The sequence below is a fragment of the Oncorhynchus clarkii genome, chromosome 12, assembly GCF_045791955.1.
Source record: "Oncorhynchus clarkii lewisi isolate Uvic-CL-2024 chromosome 12, UVic_Ocla_1.0, whole genome shotgun sequence".
Lineage (NCBI taxonomy): Eukaryota > Metazoa > Chordata > Actinopteri > Salmoniformes > Salmonidae > Oncorhynchus > Oncorhynchus clarkii.
In genome coordinates this window covers 20,677,202-20,697,124 of record NC_092158.1, presented here as the reverse complement: position 1 = coordinate 20,697,124, position 19,923 = coordinate 20,677,202, and the positions used below count along the sequence as shown (strand labels likewise).

The 19,923-nt window shown below is 41.9% G+C and overlaps 1 protein-coding gene across 2 annotated transcripts in view; it reads right to left on the bottom strand.

Annotated features, from left to right (window-relative positions):
• The window catches only part of LOC139422864 (nipped-B-like protein B), a 55,607-nt gene extending 35,818 nt beyond the window's left edge, over positions 1-19,789 (bottom strand). Inside the window, exons 1-4 of one of the 2 annotated variants that reach the window (XM_071174288.1) lie at positions 19,305-19,789; positions 13,675-13,824; positions 9,384-9,549; positions 9,160-9,260 (exon numbers count right to left, since the gene is read on the bottom strand). In XM_071174288.1, the coding sequence (XP_071030389.1) occupies positions 9,160-9,260; positions 9,384-9,549; positions 13,675-13,738 (331 nt within the window). In that variant the 5' untranslated portion in view covers positions 13,739-13,824; positions 19,305-19,789. The remainder of the gene's footprint in view (positions 1-9,159; positions 9,261-9,383; positions 9,550-13,674; positions 13,825-19,304) is intronic. The other variant, XM_071174289.1, reaches the window with a different exon arrangement.
• Positions 19,790-19,923: the final 134 nt, after the last annotated feature.

The following is a 19,923-nucleotide window of genomic DNA, read 5'->3' as shown; positions in this document are numbered from 1 at the left end:
AGCGATTGGTCAGATGTGGCGCTATAACACTATAACAAAATGCAAACTTTGAAAGGTCACTCCACTCACCCCGTTTGACCTAAAGCCATGAAATTCGGTACATACAATGCATTCAGAAAGTATTCAGACCCCTTCCACTTTTCCACATTTTTATTCTAAAATGGATTTAAAAATTCTCATAAATCTACACACAACACCCCATAATGTAAATGTATAAATAAAAAATAAAAAAACAGAAATAGCGTATTTCCATTAGTGAAACTTGGGTGAATGTTGAGTCTTGCCATAGAGATCTAGCATTTACAAAATTACAGCGATTGGCCAGATGTGGCACTATAACACTATAACAAAATGCAAACTTTGAAAAATGCAAACTTTGAATGGTCACTCCACTCACCCCGTTTGGTACATATCCACCGGATGTGTACCAAACTCACTAAAAGTGGCAGTAATAAAGCCTCTCTTGAAAAAGCCAAACCTTGACCCAGAAAATATAAAAAACTATCGGCCTATATCGAATCTTCCATTCCTCTCAAACATTTTAGAAAAGGCTGTTGCGCAACAACTCACTGCCTTCCTGAAGACAAACAATGTATACGAAATGCTTCAGTCTGGTTTTAGACCCCATCATAGCACTGAGACGGCACTTGTGAAGGTGGTAAATGACATTTTAATGGCATCGGACCGAGGCTCTGCATCTGTCCTCGTGCTCCTAGACCTTAGTGCTGCTTTTGATACCATCGATCACCACATTCTTTTGGAGAGATTGGAAACCCAAATTGGTCTACACGGACAAGTTCTGGCCTGGTTTAGATCTTATCTGTCGGAAAGATATCAGTTTGTCTCTGTGAATGGTTTGTCCTCTGACAAATCAACTGTAAATTTCGGTGTTCCTCAAGGTTCCGTATTAGGACCACTATTGTTTTCACTATATATTTTACCTCTTGGGGATGTTATTCGAAAACATAATATTAACTTTCACTGCTATGCGGATGACACACAGCTGTACATTTCAATGAAACATGGTGAAGTCCCAAAATTGCCCTTGCTAGAAGCATGTGTTTCAGACATAAGGAAGTGGATGGCTGCAAACTTTCTACTTTTAAACTCGGACAAAACAGAGATGCTTGTTCTAGGTCCCAAGAAACAAAGAGATCTTCTGTTGAATCTGACAATTAATCTTAATGGTTGTACAGTCATCTCAAATAAAACTGTGAAGGACCTCGGCGTTACTCTGGACCCTGATCTCTCTTTTGAAGAACATATCAAGACCATTTCAAGGACAGCTTTTTTCCATCTACGTAGCATTGCAAAAATCAGAAACTTTATGTCCAAAAATGATGCAGAAAAATGTATCCATGCTTTTGTCACTTCTAGGTTAGACTACTGCAATGCTCTACTTTCCGGCTACCCGGATAAAGCACTAAATAAACTTCAGTTAGTGCTAAATACGGCTGCTAGAATCCTGACTAGAACCAAAAAAATTGATCATATTACTCCAGTGCTAGCCTCTCTACACTGGCTTCCTGTCAAAGCAAGGGCTGATTTCAAGGTTTTACTGCTAACCTACAAAGCATTACATGGGCTTGCTCCTACCTATCTCTCTGATTTGGTCATGCCGTACATACGTAGGCCTCCTAATTGTCCCTAGAATTTCTAAGCAAACAGCTGGAGGCAGGGCTTTCTCCTATAGAGCTCCATTTTTATGGAACGGTCTGCCTACCCATGTCAGAGACGCAAACTCGGTCTCAACCTTTAAGTCTCTACTGAAGACTCATCTCTTCAGTGGGTCATATGATTGAGTGTAGTCTGGCCCAGGAGTGGGAGGGTGAACGGAAAGGCTCTGGAGCAACGAACCGCCCTTGCTGTCGCTGCCTGGCCGGTTCCCCTCTTTCCACTGGGATTCTCTGCCTCCAACCCTATTACAGGGGCTGAGTCACTGGCTTACTGGGGCTCTCTCATGCCGTCCCTGGAGGGGGTGCGTCACCTGAGTGGGTTGAGTCACTGATGTGGTCATCCTGTCTGGGTTGGCGCCCCCCCCTTGGGTTGTGCCGTGGCGGAGGTCTTTGTGGGCTATACTCAGCCTTGTCTCAGGATGGTAAGTTGGTGGTTGAAGATATCCCTCTAGTGGTGTGGGGGCTGTGCTTTGGCAAAGTGGGTGGGGTTATATCCTTCCTGTTTGGCCCTGTCCGGGGGTGTCCTCGGAATGGGCCACAGTGTCTCCTGACCCCTCCTGTCTCAGCCTCCAGTATTTATGCTGCAGTAGTAATTTATGTGTCGGGGGGCTAGGGTCAGTTTGTTATATCTGGAGTACTTCTCCTGTCCTATTCGGTGTCCTGTGTGAATCTAGGTGTGCGTTCTCTAATTCTCTCCTTCTCTCTTTCTCTCTCTCGGAGGACCTGAGCCCTAGGACCATGCCCCAGGAATACCTGACATGATGACTCCTTGCTGTCCCCAGTCCACCTGACTGTGCTGCTGCTCCAGTTTCAACTGTTCTGCCTTATTATTATTCGACCATGCTGGTCATTTATGAACATTTGAACATCTTGACCATGTTTTGTTATAATCTCCACCCGGCACAGCCAGAAGAGGACTGGCCACCCCACATAGCCTGGTTCCTCTCTAGGTTTCTTCCTAGGTTTTGGCCTTTCTAGGGAGTTTTTCCTAGCCACCGTGCTTCTACACCTGCATTGCTTGCTGTTTGGGGTTTTAGGCTGGGTTTCTGTACAGCACTTTGAGATATCAGCTGATGTACGAAGGGCTATATAAATAAATTTGATTTGATTTATTGTATTGTACTCCACACACGGTACAGTACTGTGTTGTATTGTACTGTGCTCTACTATTCACTGTGCTATCCAAAAATGTGAAACATAAGTCTATGATAGGTTCAGATTTGGTCCAGTCCTGTCCGTCTGTGGACTGTAACATCAAGACCAGGGTGGACTGACCAAATGTAAACTACTTTTCAAAGTCTATGGACGTCCGGTGTCGGTCAGTGTTCAGTGGGTGAGGATGCTGGTTAGAGTAAATGGAAAGAGAGGGGGCTCATGGGTAGGTGTCAGTAAGAGCTGGGAGAGGTGACATTAACTTGAGCGTGAGAGGCATAGAGAGAGCGGGGGAGGGGTTGTCCAGACTCAGACTGTTTTAACACATTTAGTTTGACCACCAGACAACAGAAAGAAAGAAAACAGTTTTGAGCTGAACATAACAGTATGCCAGCGGAAGGGAGGACAGTAGCAGATGACCCAACTGTGATTAGTGACTATTGTGATTTCCCATTGTAGCCAATTCAGTGGCAGTAATTCCTATACAGATTGAAACTTGGAAGTCCGTTACCAATCACTTAATAATTCATCAACAAAATTGATATCAGTAACTGATAGGTCTACCATTACTTGTTACTTCATTGTCCTCTATCCTCATCAGGGAGAGAAAATACCTTAAAGATATATGAATTTGGTCAGGTCGCCCAAAAAGTTACATATTGCAGCGTTAAACTTACAGATGGTAAACAATTTCTCCAAAACTAAATATGTGTTGATATTAGTTGGCAGGGGTCTTTATGTCAACATCATTGTGTTTTAAAGCATTTGTGATACCTTTTAATACATTTTCTGGTAGATGTTTTCTAAGACCCCTTTTCCATCTGTTTATCCAGAAATCAAAGCCTTTACTTAAGCCTAATTTTTAAAATGGAGAAACATGCAGGTTAAAACATGCATCTATGCCTTCATTTTCCAAAATATACACTATTAGCTTTCATTTGACGTGCTCCTTTTAACTTCACATGCTCATGGGTCCTTTTACATGGAAATAACCTATTTTTTCTCTCGCTCTCACCTCTCCAATGTCAGATGATGATGGGCCTTTTGCAGTGGACAGTCTGTTCTCCGGCTTGTTATTTTAAAAGCTTAATTTCCCTTTTTGTCCCAATCACCATTTGATTTGACTTGGCCAAGGAATATAGCCTACTCTTTCATGTTTAGTAGACAGAGCAGAGAATTCCAACAAAGCAGCACAAAATGTTCAATCAGAAAATATTGTTTATCTCTCTAATGTTGGGTGCATGGGCCTTTGCCTATAGCGTAAAGCTAGGCTATTCATTTATTTTTTACGGACACTGAACTATCTTGTGTCTAGCTGTTTAAAAACTTAGGCTGATAACCTATCCTCCTACCACAGGAGGTTGGTGGCACCTTAATTGGGGAGGACGGGCTTGTGGTAATATCTGGAGTGGAATCGGTGGTATTCATGTGTTTGATGCCATTCCATTGTACTCCATTCCGGCCATTATTATGAACCGTCCTCTCCTCAGCAGCCTCCGACTAGGCCTATCATAAAAGCTTTAGGACAAATAAAAGTTATGAACATTAGCCTATTTCCCCAAAAACTGTACTGTTGTCCTAAAGTTGTCACTTTCAAAAAGAACAATGACAAATCTATAGGCCTATGGTATTTTCAATCACAACTTTATGAGAAGTAGAACAAACAATAGCACACAGTGTGGTCAAAGACGTGGTAACTTAGTTGTGGTCATAATGTGATTACCTTAATGTGAGAAAGACAAAGGAGCTGATCGTGGACTACAGGTAAAGGAGGGCCGAACAGGCCCCAACTAACATTGTCGGCGCTATAGTGGAGCGGGTCGAGAGTTTCAAGTTCCTTGGTGTCCACATCACCAACAAACTATCATGGTCCAAACACACCAAGAAAGTTGTGAAGAGGGCACGACAACACCTTTTCCCTTTCAGGAGACTGAAAAGATTTGGCACGGGTCCCCAGATCCTCAAAAAGTTCTACAACTAAACCATCATGAGCATCCTGACTGGTTGCATCACCGCCTGGTATGGCAACTGCTCGGGATCAGACCGTAAGGCGCTACAGAGGGTAGTGTGTACGGCCCAGTACAGCCAGGCTTCCTGCCATCCAGGACCTATATACTAGGAGGTATCAGAGGAAGGCCCAAAAAATTGACAAAGACTCCAGTCACCCAAGTCATAGACTGTTCTCTCTGCTACCGCACTGCAAGCAGTACCGGAGCACCAAGTCTAGGTCCAAAAGGCTCCTTAACAGCTTCTACCACCAAGCCATAAGACTGCTGAACAGTTAATCAAATGGCCACCCGGACTATTTACATTGACCCCCCTTTGTTTTTACACAGCTGCTACTCGCTGTTTATTATCTCTGCATAGTCACTTTATCCCTACCTACATGTACAAATTACCTCGACTAACCTGTACTCCCGCATACTGACCCGGTACCCCCTGTATATAGACTCGTTATTGTTATTTTTATTTTACTTTAGTGGTACAAGCTTTTCGTTGCACCCGCAATAACATCTGCTAGATATGTGTTTTTTAACCAATAAAAGTTGATTTAGTAAATATTTTCTTAACTCTATTACTTGAACTGCATTGTTGGTTAAGGGCTTGTAAGAAAGCATTTCACGGTAAAAATCTACACATGTTGTAATCAGCGCATGTAAGAAATACAATTTGATTGGATTTGATATAACTACAAACATAGTTATGTTTTGGAGTTATTATATATTTCTTAACTTATTTCCGGATATCTTCTGAACTACCCACAAAGTGCTATTTCTCAACGTCATATGTTAGTTCATTTGCTAGCTCAAGCTAGCCAACGTTAGCATCCTCATGCGTTTCAGACTTTGTGGCTGTGTTATCTAGTGGGAACCTGTTAGCACGGTTGGGCTCAAAACGAAAGAAAATCATAGCTGCTTGCTCTAATTGTGTATGTAGTACCTTGTCTGTTCTTTTTGTTTTGTCAACTTTGACATGTTCTCTGTGAAGTAGGCTATGCAAGTTTTGTAACATTTTCCACCTTGGCTTAGTGCTAGCGGACTAGATGTCTGACATCAAATCTACTTGGGATTTTTCTCATTATAGCTATATGATTTCCCTCACTGACTCTCCCTCGGCCCGGTGTAGCGCCAGCCTCTCCTCGCTTTGGTAGCCAACTCAGCCTGCACTATTTTAATGGTTTTACCTTCGATTGGGCTCCAGACATCAATCTCTAAGTCTCTGCTCTCTCTTTGCTTTTGATCTGCCGTTTAGTTTGTGTTATGTTAGTTGTGTTCTATCTGGTCTACAGTTGTTAGCAGGCTTGGTGGCTGGATAGGCTAATAGCTAGTTAGCTAAATAGCTATATGCACTTATCTTAGCCAGCTAATAATCTTTGATAACTGGTTAGATGACGTTATGTTTTTACAAAACATTAGTTTACTTGAATGTAGCTGTAAACTAGGTGTTGATAGCAATTGGCTGACTCAGGCTAGTAGGGCTAGCTAACGTTAGCAGGCTAGTAGGGCTAACGTTAGCAGACTACTAGGACTAACGTTAGTTGGCTAGCAAACTTGCAAATTGATTTGTTACAATAAATTCATGTATTTGATGGTAACTTGGCTGAAATTGGTTTCATTTGAAGTTATTGCTGTTGGAGTTTACGTTATAGGGAATAGGGTGGCTTGTCGGGTCCTCAGTATTACACCAGACCTCGGAAAGACATTTTCCGACATGTCTTCGGAATTCTGAACAGTTTTATGTCATAACTCGAGAAATGAAAAGTGAGGTGTAACTTTGCATTGGGACTTTTAATTAATATACTAATGCAAATCCATATGTTAAATGTGATTACATTTATGCTACACACCCTTAAGACAGGAGGATGAGGCAAATGAAGCCATTATCTAGATCTGAAGACGGTAGATATAAAACCTAACTCACTACTGTACTGTTTGTTGACTGTTACTTTGCTCCATCATGTGGCTCTGCCTAGGCTTTCAACAACATTATCTTTCATCATGATTCTTCCAGTTGTTGTAGTGATAGAGGTAAAAAAATATATATATATTGATACTGAAAGTATATATTATATATATAAATAGTTTTACTTTAACATTAGCTAGTGCTAGTTGGCTGTACCTGCACTGAAACTCCAGTATTTTTCTCCATCTTCTTTCTAAATAGTAAGCCAACATGTTTTCAGGACTTTCAATTCAATGATTGATCAAAACTAATTTTCTCATGCTCTCTCGTCTCTCTGCAGCAGACATATCGTTAGCAATGTTTGGAACATCAAATTACTATAAAACCGCAATACATATAAACTCAGCAAAAAAGTAAACGTCCTTTCACTGTCAACTGCTTTATTTTCAGCAAACTTAACATGTGTAAATATTTGTATGAACATAAGATTCAACAACTGAAACATAAACTAAACAAGTTCCACAGACATGTGACGAACAGAAATTGAATAATGTGTCCCTGAACAAAGGGGGGGGGGGGGTCCAAATCAAAAGTAAGTCAGTATCTGGTGTGGCCACCAGCTGCATTAAGCACTGCAGTGCATCCCTCCTCGTGGACTGCACCAGATTTGCCTGTCCTTGCTGTGAGATGTTACCCCACTCTTCCACCAAGGCACCTGCAAGTTCCCAGACATTTCTGGGGGGAATGGCCCTAGCCCTCATCCTCCGATCCAGCAGGTCCCAGATGTGCTCAATGGGATTGAGATCCAGGCTCTTCGCTAGTCATGGCAGAACACTGACATTCCTGCCTTGTAGGGAATCACTCACAGAATGAGCAGTATTGGCTGGTGGCATTGTCATGCTGGAGGGTCATGTCAGGATGAGCCTGCAGGAAGGATACCACATGAGGGAAGAGGATGTCTTCCCTGTAACGCACAGCGGTGATGATGTTGTGACACACCGCCCCAGACCATGATGGACCCTCCACCTCCAAATCAACCCCACTCCAGAGTACAGGCCTTGGTGTAACGCTCATTCCGTCGACGATAAACGTGAATCCGACCACCACTCCCGGTGAGACAAAACCACGACTCATCAGTGAGAGAACTTTTTGCCAGTCCTGTCTGGTCCAGCAATGGTGGGTTTGTGTCCATAGGTGACGTTGTTGTCAGTGATGTCTGGTAAGGCTACAATCCCCCTTCCAGCCCCTCTCAGCCTATTGCGGACAGTCTGAGCACTGATGGATGGATTGTGCATTCCTAGTGTAACTCGGGTAGTTGTTGTTGCCATCCTGTACCTGTCCCGCAGGTGTGATGTTCGGATGTACCGATCCTGTGCAGGTGTTGTTACATGTGGTCTGCCACTGCGAGGACGATCAGCTGTCTTCCTGCCTCCCTGTAGCGCTGTCTTAGGCGTCTCACTGTACAGACATTGCAATTTCTTGCCCTGACCACATCTGGAGTCCTCATGCCTCCTTGCAGCATGCCTAAAGCACATTCACGCAGATGAGCAGGGATCCTGGGCTTTTGGTGTTTTTCAGAGTCAGTAGAAAGGCCTCTTTAGTGTCCTAAGCTTTCATAACTGTGACCTTAATTGCCTACTGTCTGTGAACTGTTAGTGTCTTTAACAACCGTTCCACAGGTGCATGTTCATTAATTGTTTATGGTTCATTGAACAAGCATGGGAAGCAGTGTTTAAACCCTTTACAATGAAGATCTATGAAGTTATTTGGATTTTTACAAATTATCTTTGAAAGACAGGGTCCTGAAAAAGGGATGTTTCTTTTTTTGCTGAGTTTAGAATCGTGACATTTGCAATACATATCGGCACCTAAGTATCATGACAAAATCGTATAGTGAGGTCCCTGGCAATTCCCAGCCCTAAATGGTACCATCCGATTTCGTGCTATTAGCCCAATGGTGGTTTTAGCAGATGTATATTTTATATACATTTTGGTTGGCCAATAAGGGGCCATACCACCGTATATCACAATGCTTTATGAGTACATAATCACGATAGGTTAAAGGTTGACATCGTCCAACCCTACTGCCCAACAGTGCTATATTTCACAAAGCAATTAAATGTCTATCAAGTATACTCAAGGCAATCAAGATGCCAACTAAATCCACTACAAACTCTCTTCAAGCTACAAGTACGGCACCAACTCTATGATAATGATAAAGACAGCAAAGCTTGCCTTGCAACGCCTCCAGAAGCAGTTTTGACTCACAAAACACATTAGACCCAGAAAATGTTACTGAGGACAACAAATCAAGGCCCTAAGAGGCAGAGACACAGTCAGCGCTGTGTTAGGCCATACACTGTGCTCCAATGCAGAGTCAGAGGCACTCTCTCCTTACCATCCTGAACCCAGTACTGGGCTAACTTACTTTTCTCCCTGAAGATGTTGGGGTTCCTAGACAGCACTGTCTGCAGCAGCACAGGCACGTCTCCCTCCGGGTCATCACTGCCCAGGTTATCCTTCAGCTCTCTGCAATGGGAGGGGGGAATCAACTAATGCAACTGTGGCTCATAATAAGAGACAACAGCTCACACTCTTATCAGCGGTTGTGACCCCTAGCATTGAAAGGCGTGCGGTGATGAGGGTACTCACATGTGCTCTGTGGAAACCTGGTTGAGGCTATGAGCCAGCTGGGACACCAGGTTCTCATCCCGGCAGGCCAGCAGACAGTTGACCTCCTCCGCAATCCTCCCATTGAACAGCAGACTCTTAGTGGTGGTGGCGGGGAGAGGGGATGGCAGGGGCAGCTGGTTTAACACTGCAAAGAGGAAGAGCAGCTAAGATGGTACAGCCCCACATTGTGATATAGCTACGCAGCTTGGAGACCACCATCCGTGTACAGCCCCGTCGCGCACCCCCCTAAATTTCCCAACCAATGCCGCTCCACGTACGCAGCTCCTATTGATTTGAATGTGGCGAATTTTGGACTCTGATATGCGCTTTAGCCTGATAGTTGTCTGGGTGACTAATAAAACACCTGAGATGGGAAAAATAGTGCATGGATGGATCAACATCCCAGCTACTCCCCAATATTGTTTAGGTTAAAGTATTAGGTTAGGGGTAAATCCAACACTACACATCACTGCATAAAACAATCCATAGGTTTTAAGCATGAACAATAGAGGAAATCTTGCTTCCGTCTGCTAAAGACCTAACACCTGGAGAGAAATGCACCTTTTGGCAGAACAATAACCTACAAGCAGGGGTTGCGTTAATGCAGAATTCTAAGTTTTTCCATGCATGTTTTTTTTTATAAAAACACCTAAACACTTATATTGCTGCTTTTTGTAAACGCAGATCTAAAATGCTTATTAGAATTTATTTATAATTTTTGTGATTCAGTTGCACTTCACACGGATGAGAATTCACAAATGGGCATTTTATATATATTTTTAGGGGGGTCAGCCTTTTGAAAATGCAGATTTCTGAACTCTAATGCAACCCCTGTAAAACTGAAATGCACTTATTGGGATTGCTTAGCAGGTGGATAGGAAACATCAAAGAATAATTAAAAGAAAAGATGTTCTCACACACAGTACATGCAAAGTCACTTGTTTATTTTGTGCCAATGTTTCAGCCTCATGGCTCTTTGTCAGAGATCATATTTGTATTCAAGCTACCTAAGCGATTGGATAACTAGCACAGAACATTTGCCTGGAATTGTAGTCAAGAGAAATTGCCATCCAGACTTTGACACTTAGCCACGGTGTAATTTATTGCATTGAAAGTCCAAGCACTAAGGCAACAAAATGTGCACAGGTGGATACTATCTATCGGCACTATACATCACATTACACTACCCATGTCACTCTAAAGCAAAGGCTATTGAAAAGTACCATCAATAATAGTGTGTCCTAAATATCAAGACCGCAATATTCATGTAGAGAACATTCATGTTTTATTACAACAGGAAACAAAAGAGCAATAAAAACAAGCTAAATTCAATCTTGCCAACTTGGTAAATTAATTATCTAAATACCAAGAAATGAACTTTGCGGCTGGCAGAACTGACCATAAAGCAAGCAAAATGGTCCTGACTTTTTTTAGAGGATTGTATGCATTTGGAAAACAGCTTTGTATATACTATAACTTTGCAAACTAAACAGGGCGGGACAAGTAAAAAAAAAATTAAAAAGTCAGACAAAAAATATTTAATTTTAAATTGTTCGAATGGACAAGTAAAAAAATAAAAAGATCACAAAAAGCAAAGCCGCGAGTCCATATATTGATATTCTGTGACAGTAAGGAGTTTTTTTCCCAGTTCTAGCTTATTTTTGTTCCGCAAACAGAGTTCGTACGATCATGAAAACCCCAGAAAAGTCGTGAATCTGCGTTCGTGCCCAGGCCTAGGAGAAAGAGAGACACTGTAGAAACAGGTAGCCTAGCCTATAAAATAATGATAGACAGACTAACTACAATAGATAGCCAACGCAAAACATATCATTTAGCCTGACTAGTTTTCTTGGTAGGCCTATTTAACCATTATTCTTTATTTAACAAGACAAGTCAGTTAAGAACAAATTCTTATTTACAATGACAGCCTACCGTTTAGCATCTATTAATGTCATTGTCATGTCAGATGTCCTAAAAAAAAACTTTTTGTGAATGGATGCGTTAATTAACCATTGATAAATACATTTGTAAAACCTCCTCTCAAATGCTCAATATTGGTAGATAAGAAAAATCTGACTGTTGGAAAACTGGGATTCCCAGCTATTCATCATTGTCCGTGTAATTCTGACATTATAAATATTCTTAGAATGGTTGAATTGACTCCCATGCTGTCAATAGATGAAACCTGACTATGTTTAGCCTCATAAGGTTGTAGATAAATATGTCTTAGTTTTTACCTTTGAAGTAGTGTAAGCCATGCTATACAATAAGGCCTGAGATGTGGTATATGGCCAATATACCACAGCTAAGAGCTGTTCTTAGGCATGACGCAAGCTGAGAGTCTGGACACAGCCCGTAGCCATGGTATATTGCCCATATGTCACAAACCCCAGAGGAGCCTTATTGCTATTATAAACTAGATACGAACGTAATTAGAGCAGTAAAAATAAATATTTTGTCATGCCCGTGGTATAGTCTGATACCATGGCCAATGTACTTTACCAATGTACCATCAAAGCTTGCAGCTGGTCTAAATGTCAGTAGACGCAGTCCTAAAAAATAGCCTGGCCCTGCTAACATCTTTTCACTTGCTTTCGAGGTACCCGTAAGTAGAGCCTTTGTTAAAAATTTAGCTGCATTGATTTGGAAAATATTCAGACCCGTTCATTCCCCTTTTCCAAATGTTGTTACGTTGCAGCCTTATTCTAAAATGTATTAAATATTTTTTCCCCCTCATCAATCTACACAAAATAACCCATAATGACAAAGCGAAAACAGGTTTAGCAATGTTTGCAAATATGAGACTCGAAATTGAGCTCAGGTAAATCCTGGTTCCATTGATCATCTGAGAGATGTTTCCAATTCAATTGATTGGACATCATTTGGAAAGGCACACACCAGTCTATAAGGTCCCACAGTTGACAGTGCATATCATTGAAAAAAACAAGCCATGAGGTTGAAGGAATTGTCCGTAGAGCTCCGAGACAGGATTGTGTCGAGGCACAGATCTGAGAAAGGTTACCAAAAAATGTCTGCAGCATTGAAAATAATCCCCAAGAATACAGTGGCCTCCATCATTCTTAAATGGAAAAAGTTTGGAACCACCAAGACTCTTCCCAGAGCTGGCCACCCGGCCAAACTGCGCAATCGGGGGAGAAGGGCCTTGGTCAGGGAGGTGATCAAGAACCTGATGGTCACTCTGACAGAGCTCCAGGGTTCCTCTGTGGAGATGGGAGAACCTTCCATAAGGACCACCATCTTTGCAGCACTCCACCAATCAGGGCGTTATGGTAGAGTGGCAAGACGGAAGTCACTCCTCAGTAAAAGGCACATGACACCCCACTTGGAGTTTGCCAAAAGGCACCTCAAGGACTCTCAGACCATGAAAAACGTTGTCCTGAATACCAATCGTCACGTCTGGAGGAAACCTGGCACCATCCCTACAGTGAAGTATGGTGGTGGCAGCATCATGCTGTGGGGAAGTTTTTCAGCGGCAGGGACTGGGAGACTAGTCAAGGTCGAGGGAAAGATGAACGGAGAAAAGTACAGAGAGATCCTTGATGAAAACCTGCTCCAGAGTGCTCCCGACCTCAGACTGGGAAAGAAGGTTCACTTTACAACAGGAAACCAACCTTAAGCACACAGCCAAGACAACACAGGAGTGGTTTCGGGACAAGTCTCTGAATGTCCTTGAGTGGCCCAGCCAGAGCCCAGACTTGAACCCAATCAAACATCTCTGGGGTGACCTGAAAATAGCTGTGCAGCGACGCTCCCCATCCAACTTGACAGAGCTTGAGAGGATCTGCAAAGAAGAATGGGAGAAACTCCCCAAATACAGGTGTGCCAAGCATGTAGCGTCATACCCAAAAAGACTCAAGGCTGTAAACGCTACCAAAGGTGCTACAACAAAGTACTGAGTAAAGGGTCTGAATACTTATGTAAATGTGATATTTCAGTTTATTATCTATACATTTGCAAAGATTTCTGAAGAACTGTTTTTGCTTTGTCATTATCGGGTATTGTGTGTAGATTGATGGGGAACACACACACACATGTAATCCATTTCAGGAGAAGGATGTAATGTAACCAAATGTGGAATACTGAAAATCTGAATACTTTGAATGCACTGTACCTTTCATAATATACTGAACAAAAATAAACACAACATGCAACAATTTCCAAGATTTTACTGAGTTCATATAAGGAAATCAGTTAACTTTCCGAATGCACTGTATATCAGTTAATGTGTGAATGGCAGTGTAATACTTACAGTCAGTAAGGCTAGCGATCCCAGCAAGAGTAGTGATGGGAACATGAGGCATATCCCCATTCATGCTGAAGATAGGGGTGTGGGGGTCGTGTCGATGCACAGGTTGCTCAATGTCGTCGCCCTCCAACTGTTCCTCACATCTCCCGATCACTGCAGAACAGAGAGGACTGCATTAGAACAGCCACCGGCAATGCCCTATTCACAATATCACACAACGCTCCTCAATATGCAACACTGTCCTCAGAGGTGCTAGAGCATGTTAAAGGGATAGTTAGCATTGGCACACTAAACTACCTCTTAACTTCCTTCATTCTGGACACAGACACATATAAATGGTATCCACGAGGTTGTCGGACTCAGAGAAAGTAGATCATGGACTTCATTGCCAAAATCCAGAACTATCCCTTTAAACCAAAGCCTTGGCAAAAACAGAATCAAGAGGAGCAAGAATCATCAGTAGACAGAGATGAACCGTTTACATTAATTAGACACTATAATTCAGCCAGGGCTGAGGGGATTTCACAGAGTAAAGAGTAGTGAAACTGAGTAAAAAAGACTACTTGTTGTACACATGGGGAAAGTGGTCGATGAATGGCAGAGCACACACTATTAGTACAACACTTTTGCAGACATGCATGTGCATAGTACTGGTGGGTGGTGCTTGCCCTGAAAAGTTTCAGGGGTGTCATCAAAGCAACCCATTCAAAATGCATGCAGATGTATGCTTTTTTCATCAGGACTGAACTGCAGTGCATTTAAATAATTTTCCTAAACCTTTTGCATTTGGACTGAACACCTCATTATCATTCACTACTATTTTCCTTGAAGCCACTTTCAGAGGAGAAGACAACCAGAGGAGTAATTATCCCACTATAGCATGATCAACACGCGATTGACAGTAGAGACAAGGATCGGCAACACATAGCAATAGGCCTAGATGACGTGACATGGTACAGCTCCGTTATCAGTGGTTACTGGGGTAGTTCCTTGACAATCCTAGAAAGAGGTGTGCACCCATGCGTGCTTAAATGAAAACTGCCACCCCTTTCTGGACCCAAATGCTTATGGTCACTCTGGGGCTGTGCTGGTTGGGTAAGAGGGTGGGCAAGCAAGCAGCACAAAGGATTATCTGGTTGAAAGAAAGAAGGCAATTCCTCTGGAGCAGCAGGGTCTTCTTGAAAACACTTTCCTTGAATTGCTCCCTAACTGCATTTGCAGTTAGCTACTATAGCTATACTATTACTTTAAGGTGTTTCTTTCCGGTCAATAACCATCATTCAAGCAGTAACATTCAGGCATTGCCATTGTACTTTGATAGATATGTTAATACAAGTACATTTTCCATTAATATAGCAGACCTGCAGCTTGTATGTGTAGGCTAAAATGTGTTGGTCAATGACAATCCAACACAGTAAATTCAGTCATATGGGATAGCCACGACATTTTCCACAGATAATGGGCCATTTAGCTTAGTTATGCAAGAAGAAGCTAATGTACTAGCTGAATTAAATAACATTGAAAAAGTAGCTACACTGGCTATTTAACTAGCAACGTCAAGTCAAACTAGTCCCCTTCCCTGTAAATACGTGGCAGCGTAACAGACGGGTGAACGTTGCCATCATTTGCATACGCTACTCAATAAACATGGTTAATAATGAGGTTGTTAATTTAGCTAACATGTGCACGCAACCTTTATTAGCCAACTAGCACTAGCTACAGAACTATTTGGTATTTCTTTCATGCCTAACATGAGATAGTGGCTCAATCTCAATACCCCCCTTTAGCATGATCCTGCGTGCCGTAGTGGTATTCCAATTCAACTTTCAGTGAGGTGTAGTGCCCTTTCAGCCCACTATTTGGTCCTCCAAGCGAATCGGCTTTCTATTAAGCGATTCCCAAAACTCCATTGAACTCTGTGACCCAACCCTGGAGAGTTGCTGGGTCGTTCCATTTAATTTCAGCATGCAATGACACCCACCATCTCAGATTGTTCTGAAATTGTTTCTGTTTGAAACAGATAAGCATTCCGGAAGCATTACCAAACTTTTTTAAACAATGAGCAAGACACAAGGAATCCAAAGATGTGGTCAAAAGTCATCCACAGACCCCCCACTGCAACAACGAGTATCTGATCACTAAATGGTACAGTTCTTGCTATTAGGTGACTCCCCCGGGTTGGTTGTTTACTTGGCCAGTTTTTTAAATGCTTTTGTGGCACAAATCCAATTCAAGTCAATGGTACCTAGGTTAGCATTTTTGCAATTCATTGCATTCCACAATCAATTTTTAGATACTTTAAGATGATTTGGACATGAAGAGTGAACATTTTAATATAGACTTGCATTTGATTTGTGACATAAATGCTAAAGTTAGCACTTGAAACAGTGGCCAGGTAAACTAAACCAAAGTATGGGTTGATGTACGATACCCCTCTGGTATGACAAGGCAAGCTAGATCTACTCAGGGTTTTCCAAAGCTAACCAGCTTCAGTTAGCTTCACATTCCAGCTCAGGCTTCAACCGTACTACGATGGTGGATATATGCCTGTAACTGTGCGTGCATGTGGCACATGGCTTGTCAAACCCTGAACTCTCCATTGAGACAATGGTGAAACATCAAAGGCGAGTCAGTGTCACATTTTAATTTGTTTCCGAAATCAAAATGAAAGAAAAGTTATCTTGCAAATTCAGCAGGCTATGGTGTGAAATAAGCTTTTAGAAGTGCCGTCTTCATTTTATTACTTATTCCAACTTTGGTGTGCTTATCAATGCACAACCACCTTTTTCCCCACTCCTATCGATAAAATAATTGTATTACGTCATACAAGTGTTACTGTGCGTGAAGTTTAAAATGCATTGTCATTCCAAAATTCCTATATTTTAACATTAAAATTTTTGCACACACAAAAACGCTTGATTAATTAAATATTTAATCAGTTTTCCTCCTCAAATTAACAGGATGATGACACAAGAGGGATCTGATTTCATTGGTCCTCAACTCGTGGCTCAGTCATTTCATTCAGGGTAAGTGGAGTTAGCATGCCCCGGAGCAGATTAGTTAGTTCTGATGGATTCGTTACTAGAGTGAAATGCTTACTTGTTAAGTGTTAAGTAAAAAAATAAAAGTACATTTCCATTTCAAAAGATATCTGACCAACTAACATTAGCCAGCTAGTTATACATTTAGCTTGCTATATGGGCATTTGCCATTTGTATGAATTGTAATTCGTGTTGATTAATGCTTTAGGGACTGAGCAAACCAACCTGAAATCTTGTGAAAACCAGTGGATAAGCATTGAACTTTACTGCAAATTTAATAAACGGTTCATAAAAATAAAAAATCTGAAGGGTCATTGTTCTTTATTGTAGTAGTAACGTTAGATTTAAGTTATTTGTCATGCAATTGCAGCTGAAGTAACATAGCTAATTAACTCAACATTAATTGCCAAGAAATTGCAGAAAATGACTGCGTGAAGGAAATTTGACCGTTATATGTCAACCTGCTATTATGGAAAGGAGCGTTAGGTAGCCTAAAGGTTAGAGAGGTGTGCCAGCAATTGGAGGGTTGCCAGTTCGAATCCCGGGTCTAACTGGAAGAATTGGTGGGAAGTGAGCTGGTAACCAGAGAGTAGCTGGTATCAAATCCAAGATACCATTGTCTGCTGTTGTGCCCTTGTGCAAGGCACTTAACCCCCATAAGAACAAGCGCCCAATATGGCAGCCCCCCGCACTACTACAAAAAAAAACAGTATATGTATGCACGTGTGCCTTTTGGAGGGGTTGTGATAAAAGCAGAGCTAACATTTTGGTTGGACCTTGTGTGACCAATAAAGTGTCCTTAATCCTAAATCCTGCTGCTTCAGTACTATTCCACATTGAACCAGAGCATGGGTACATTATGGGCACATTGTTGTTTTGCAGTTCTCATATGTTAAGTACGTATTTGCTGCATGAGAAATATAAATTAAGCTATTACTGCCGCCAGTACAGGCATTGTGAAAAACACAAAGCTTCTCGTCAATGAACTGCGTGGTAGGCTTCTGCTGTTGGTGAGTGATGTCTCATGCCATAGGGTTATTTATCTCTCCCTACCACTAGTTGCTCTATTTGAGGGACACTCCCCTAACAAGGGGCACTCAAACGAGGGGGAGGGCTAAGGGGGGTATTGGGATTGATCCAGTGAGGGCCTTCTAAGCATAATTTGCTAGCCAGGAGGCTAACCATTGTTAGCAACTGAGACTCACTCCTTGAGTAACATCAGCTAGGTACATAGTTATAGTTAGCTATACCTGGATGCCATGATCAATATGACATGCCTTTGATCACCCAGATGGTTGAGAACCGTTTGACGGCAAGCAGGATTCATGATTACAGACAGACTCTTGATTTTACACTCTGCTGCTCGGGTTGACAACATAGCAGCACATCTGTCTGTCTCTCTCCCTCTCTGGCAACACAGTAACGTTAATCGGATACAGTAGCCAGTAGGTTACTAATTGCACAGCCCAAAACCAATTAGGGTCCAACGTATTTCAGCAACTTTCTTATCATCTACTATCGAACTTAGTGTTTACAAGAACCCAGTGTTGCACATCCTTTTTCCTGAAGATCCTTTTTCCCGTTCAAGATTTGCAAGCAATGTACCTATATGTATATTCTTTATTAAGTTAGATTAATATCTACATTGATATGTTGCTAATTTCCATGGAAACAAATTAATCAACTTTGTTTGAAGTAACCAATCCAGTGCAGAGGGAATGGCTATAGGTATATTTAACATGTTATCAACGAGACAAGACATGTTAAATATCTGTGGTGTATGTGATGATTCCATTTGATAAATTGTAACTAGATAACTTGGTAAATAAAGCTGCATCTATAATTGTATAAGTGAACGTAAATGATGCTTAATGTGTACAATTTGGTAGCCTCTAAACTGAAAAGGAAGCTTGCCCGTCTTGTTAGGCAAACGTTTCAACCAGTTTAGTTGCCATCTTTGCAAAAATCTCCTAGCACTAGCTAGTGTGTAGCATTAGTCACTAGATAACTAGCTAAACGCCTATTTCTCAGCACATCTGGCTCCACCATAAACGTCAGCAAACATTAAACTAATGAGAAAATCGTGTAGTTGCATTTGTTAGTTTTGTCTAAATAGCTAACAACTACCTCGTTGGGTTACGCACCTAGCTAGCTATAATATTCAAAACCTCGCTAGATAGCTAACAAAAGTTAGCTGTGGCTAGCTAACGTTAGCTAACTACCGAGACTGCAACCAAAACCATGCTTGCTTTGACTCGCCCACACAGTCGTTCCTTAGCCACGGTAAGGCCATCCCTTTTGGTTTGTTATCATGATTATTCGTGCAGATAAGGATTTTATTTTCACCGTCTCAATGGCCTACGTCGGCCTATTAGCTTGCTAACTGAACCTCGGACTTGCCTGAGGAAGCGTAACCCCGACCCGACGCCTATGAGCGGATACAAGGCAATAAGCAAAATAAAGGGAGAAATGACCTATCGGTGCATTCCATAGCATCTAACCTGGTTCACTGAATATTAACAACACCCGTGTAGCCGATCGGAATTGTTTTGTGATGGTGCTCCTAAATCTATTTTATACAATCATATTTACCTCTGGATGTGTTGATAAAAAGAAATGGTTGCAAAGTGGTTCGAACCGTGTCTCTAGCTCCCTCTCCGTTCTATCGCTCTAACAGCTCCTCCGAGTACCAGTAATAATATAACAACAATAATCCGGGTCGGGAGGGTTCGTTCGTCTTCCTTCTCACTGCAAACATCTATGCTTAAAGGGGGCAAACGTTCCCATAACCGGTACTTGCACCGGTTTCCCTACCCCAGCAGAAAGTGAGTGCAAATTCCGACTGGTTTCGGAAAACAATCCAATGTGAAAAACAGGAACGCTATTGACGCGGTGATAAAAGGGATCCACTCAGACTATCCCCCTTCTCTCGCAGAACAAAATGCCGACCGGAAGAACTGCTGCAGGAATAACTCCCTCCACCGGCGCCAAACCAACTAGCAGCAGCAACCATAGCCAGTAACAGTTACTTCCGCCGCTTTCTGCATTGCTACCCTTTGCTAGGATTTCTACTGTACACTGATAACATCCACACAACTACAGTAAATGTTTTGGAGAGGTCGAGGTCACTTGTGAGTATGCAACGAGTAAAACCAATGTAAGTAGTTGTTGCTAGTTAATAAAATAAACTAAGTAACGTTAGCATAATGAT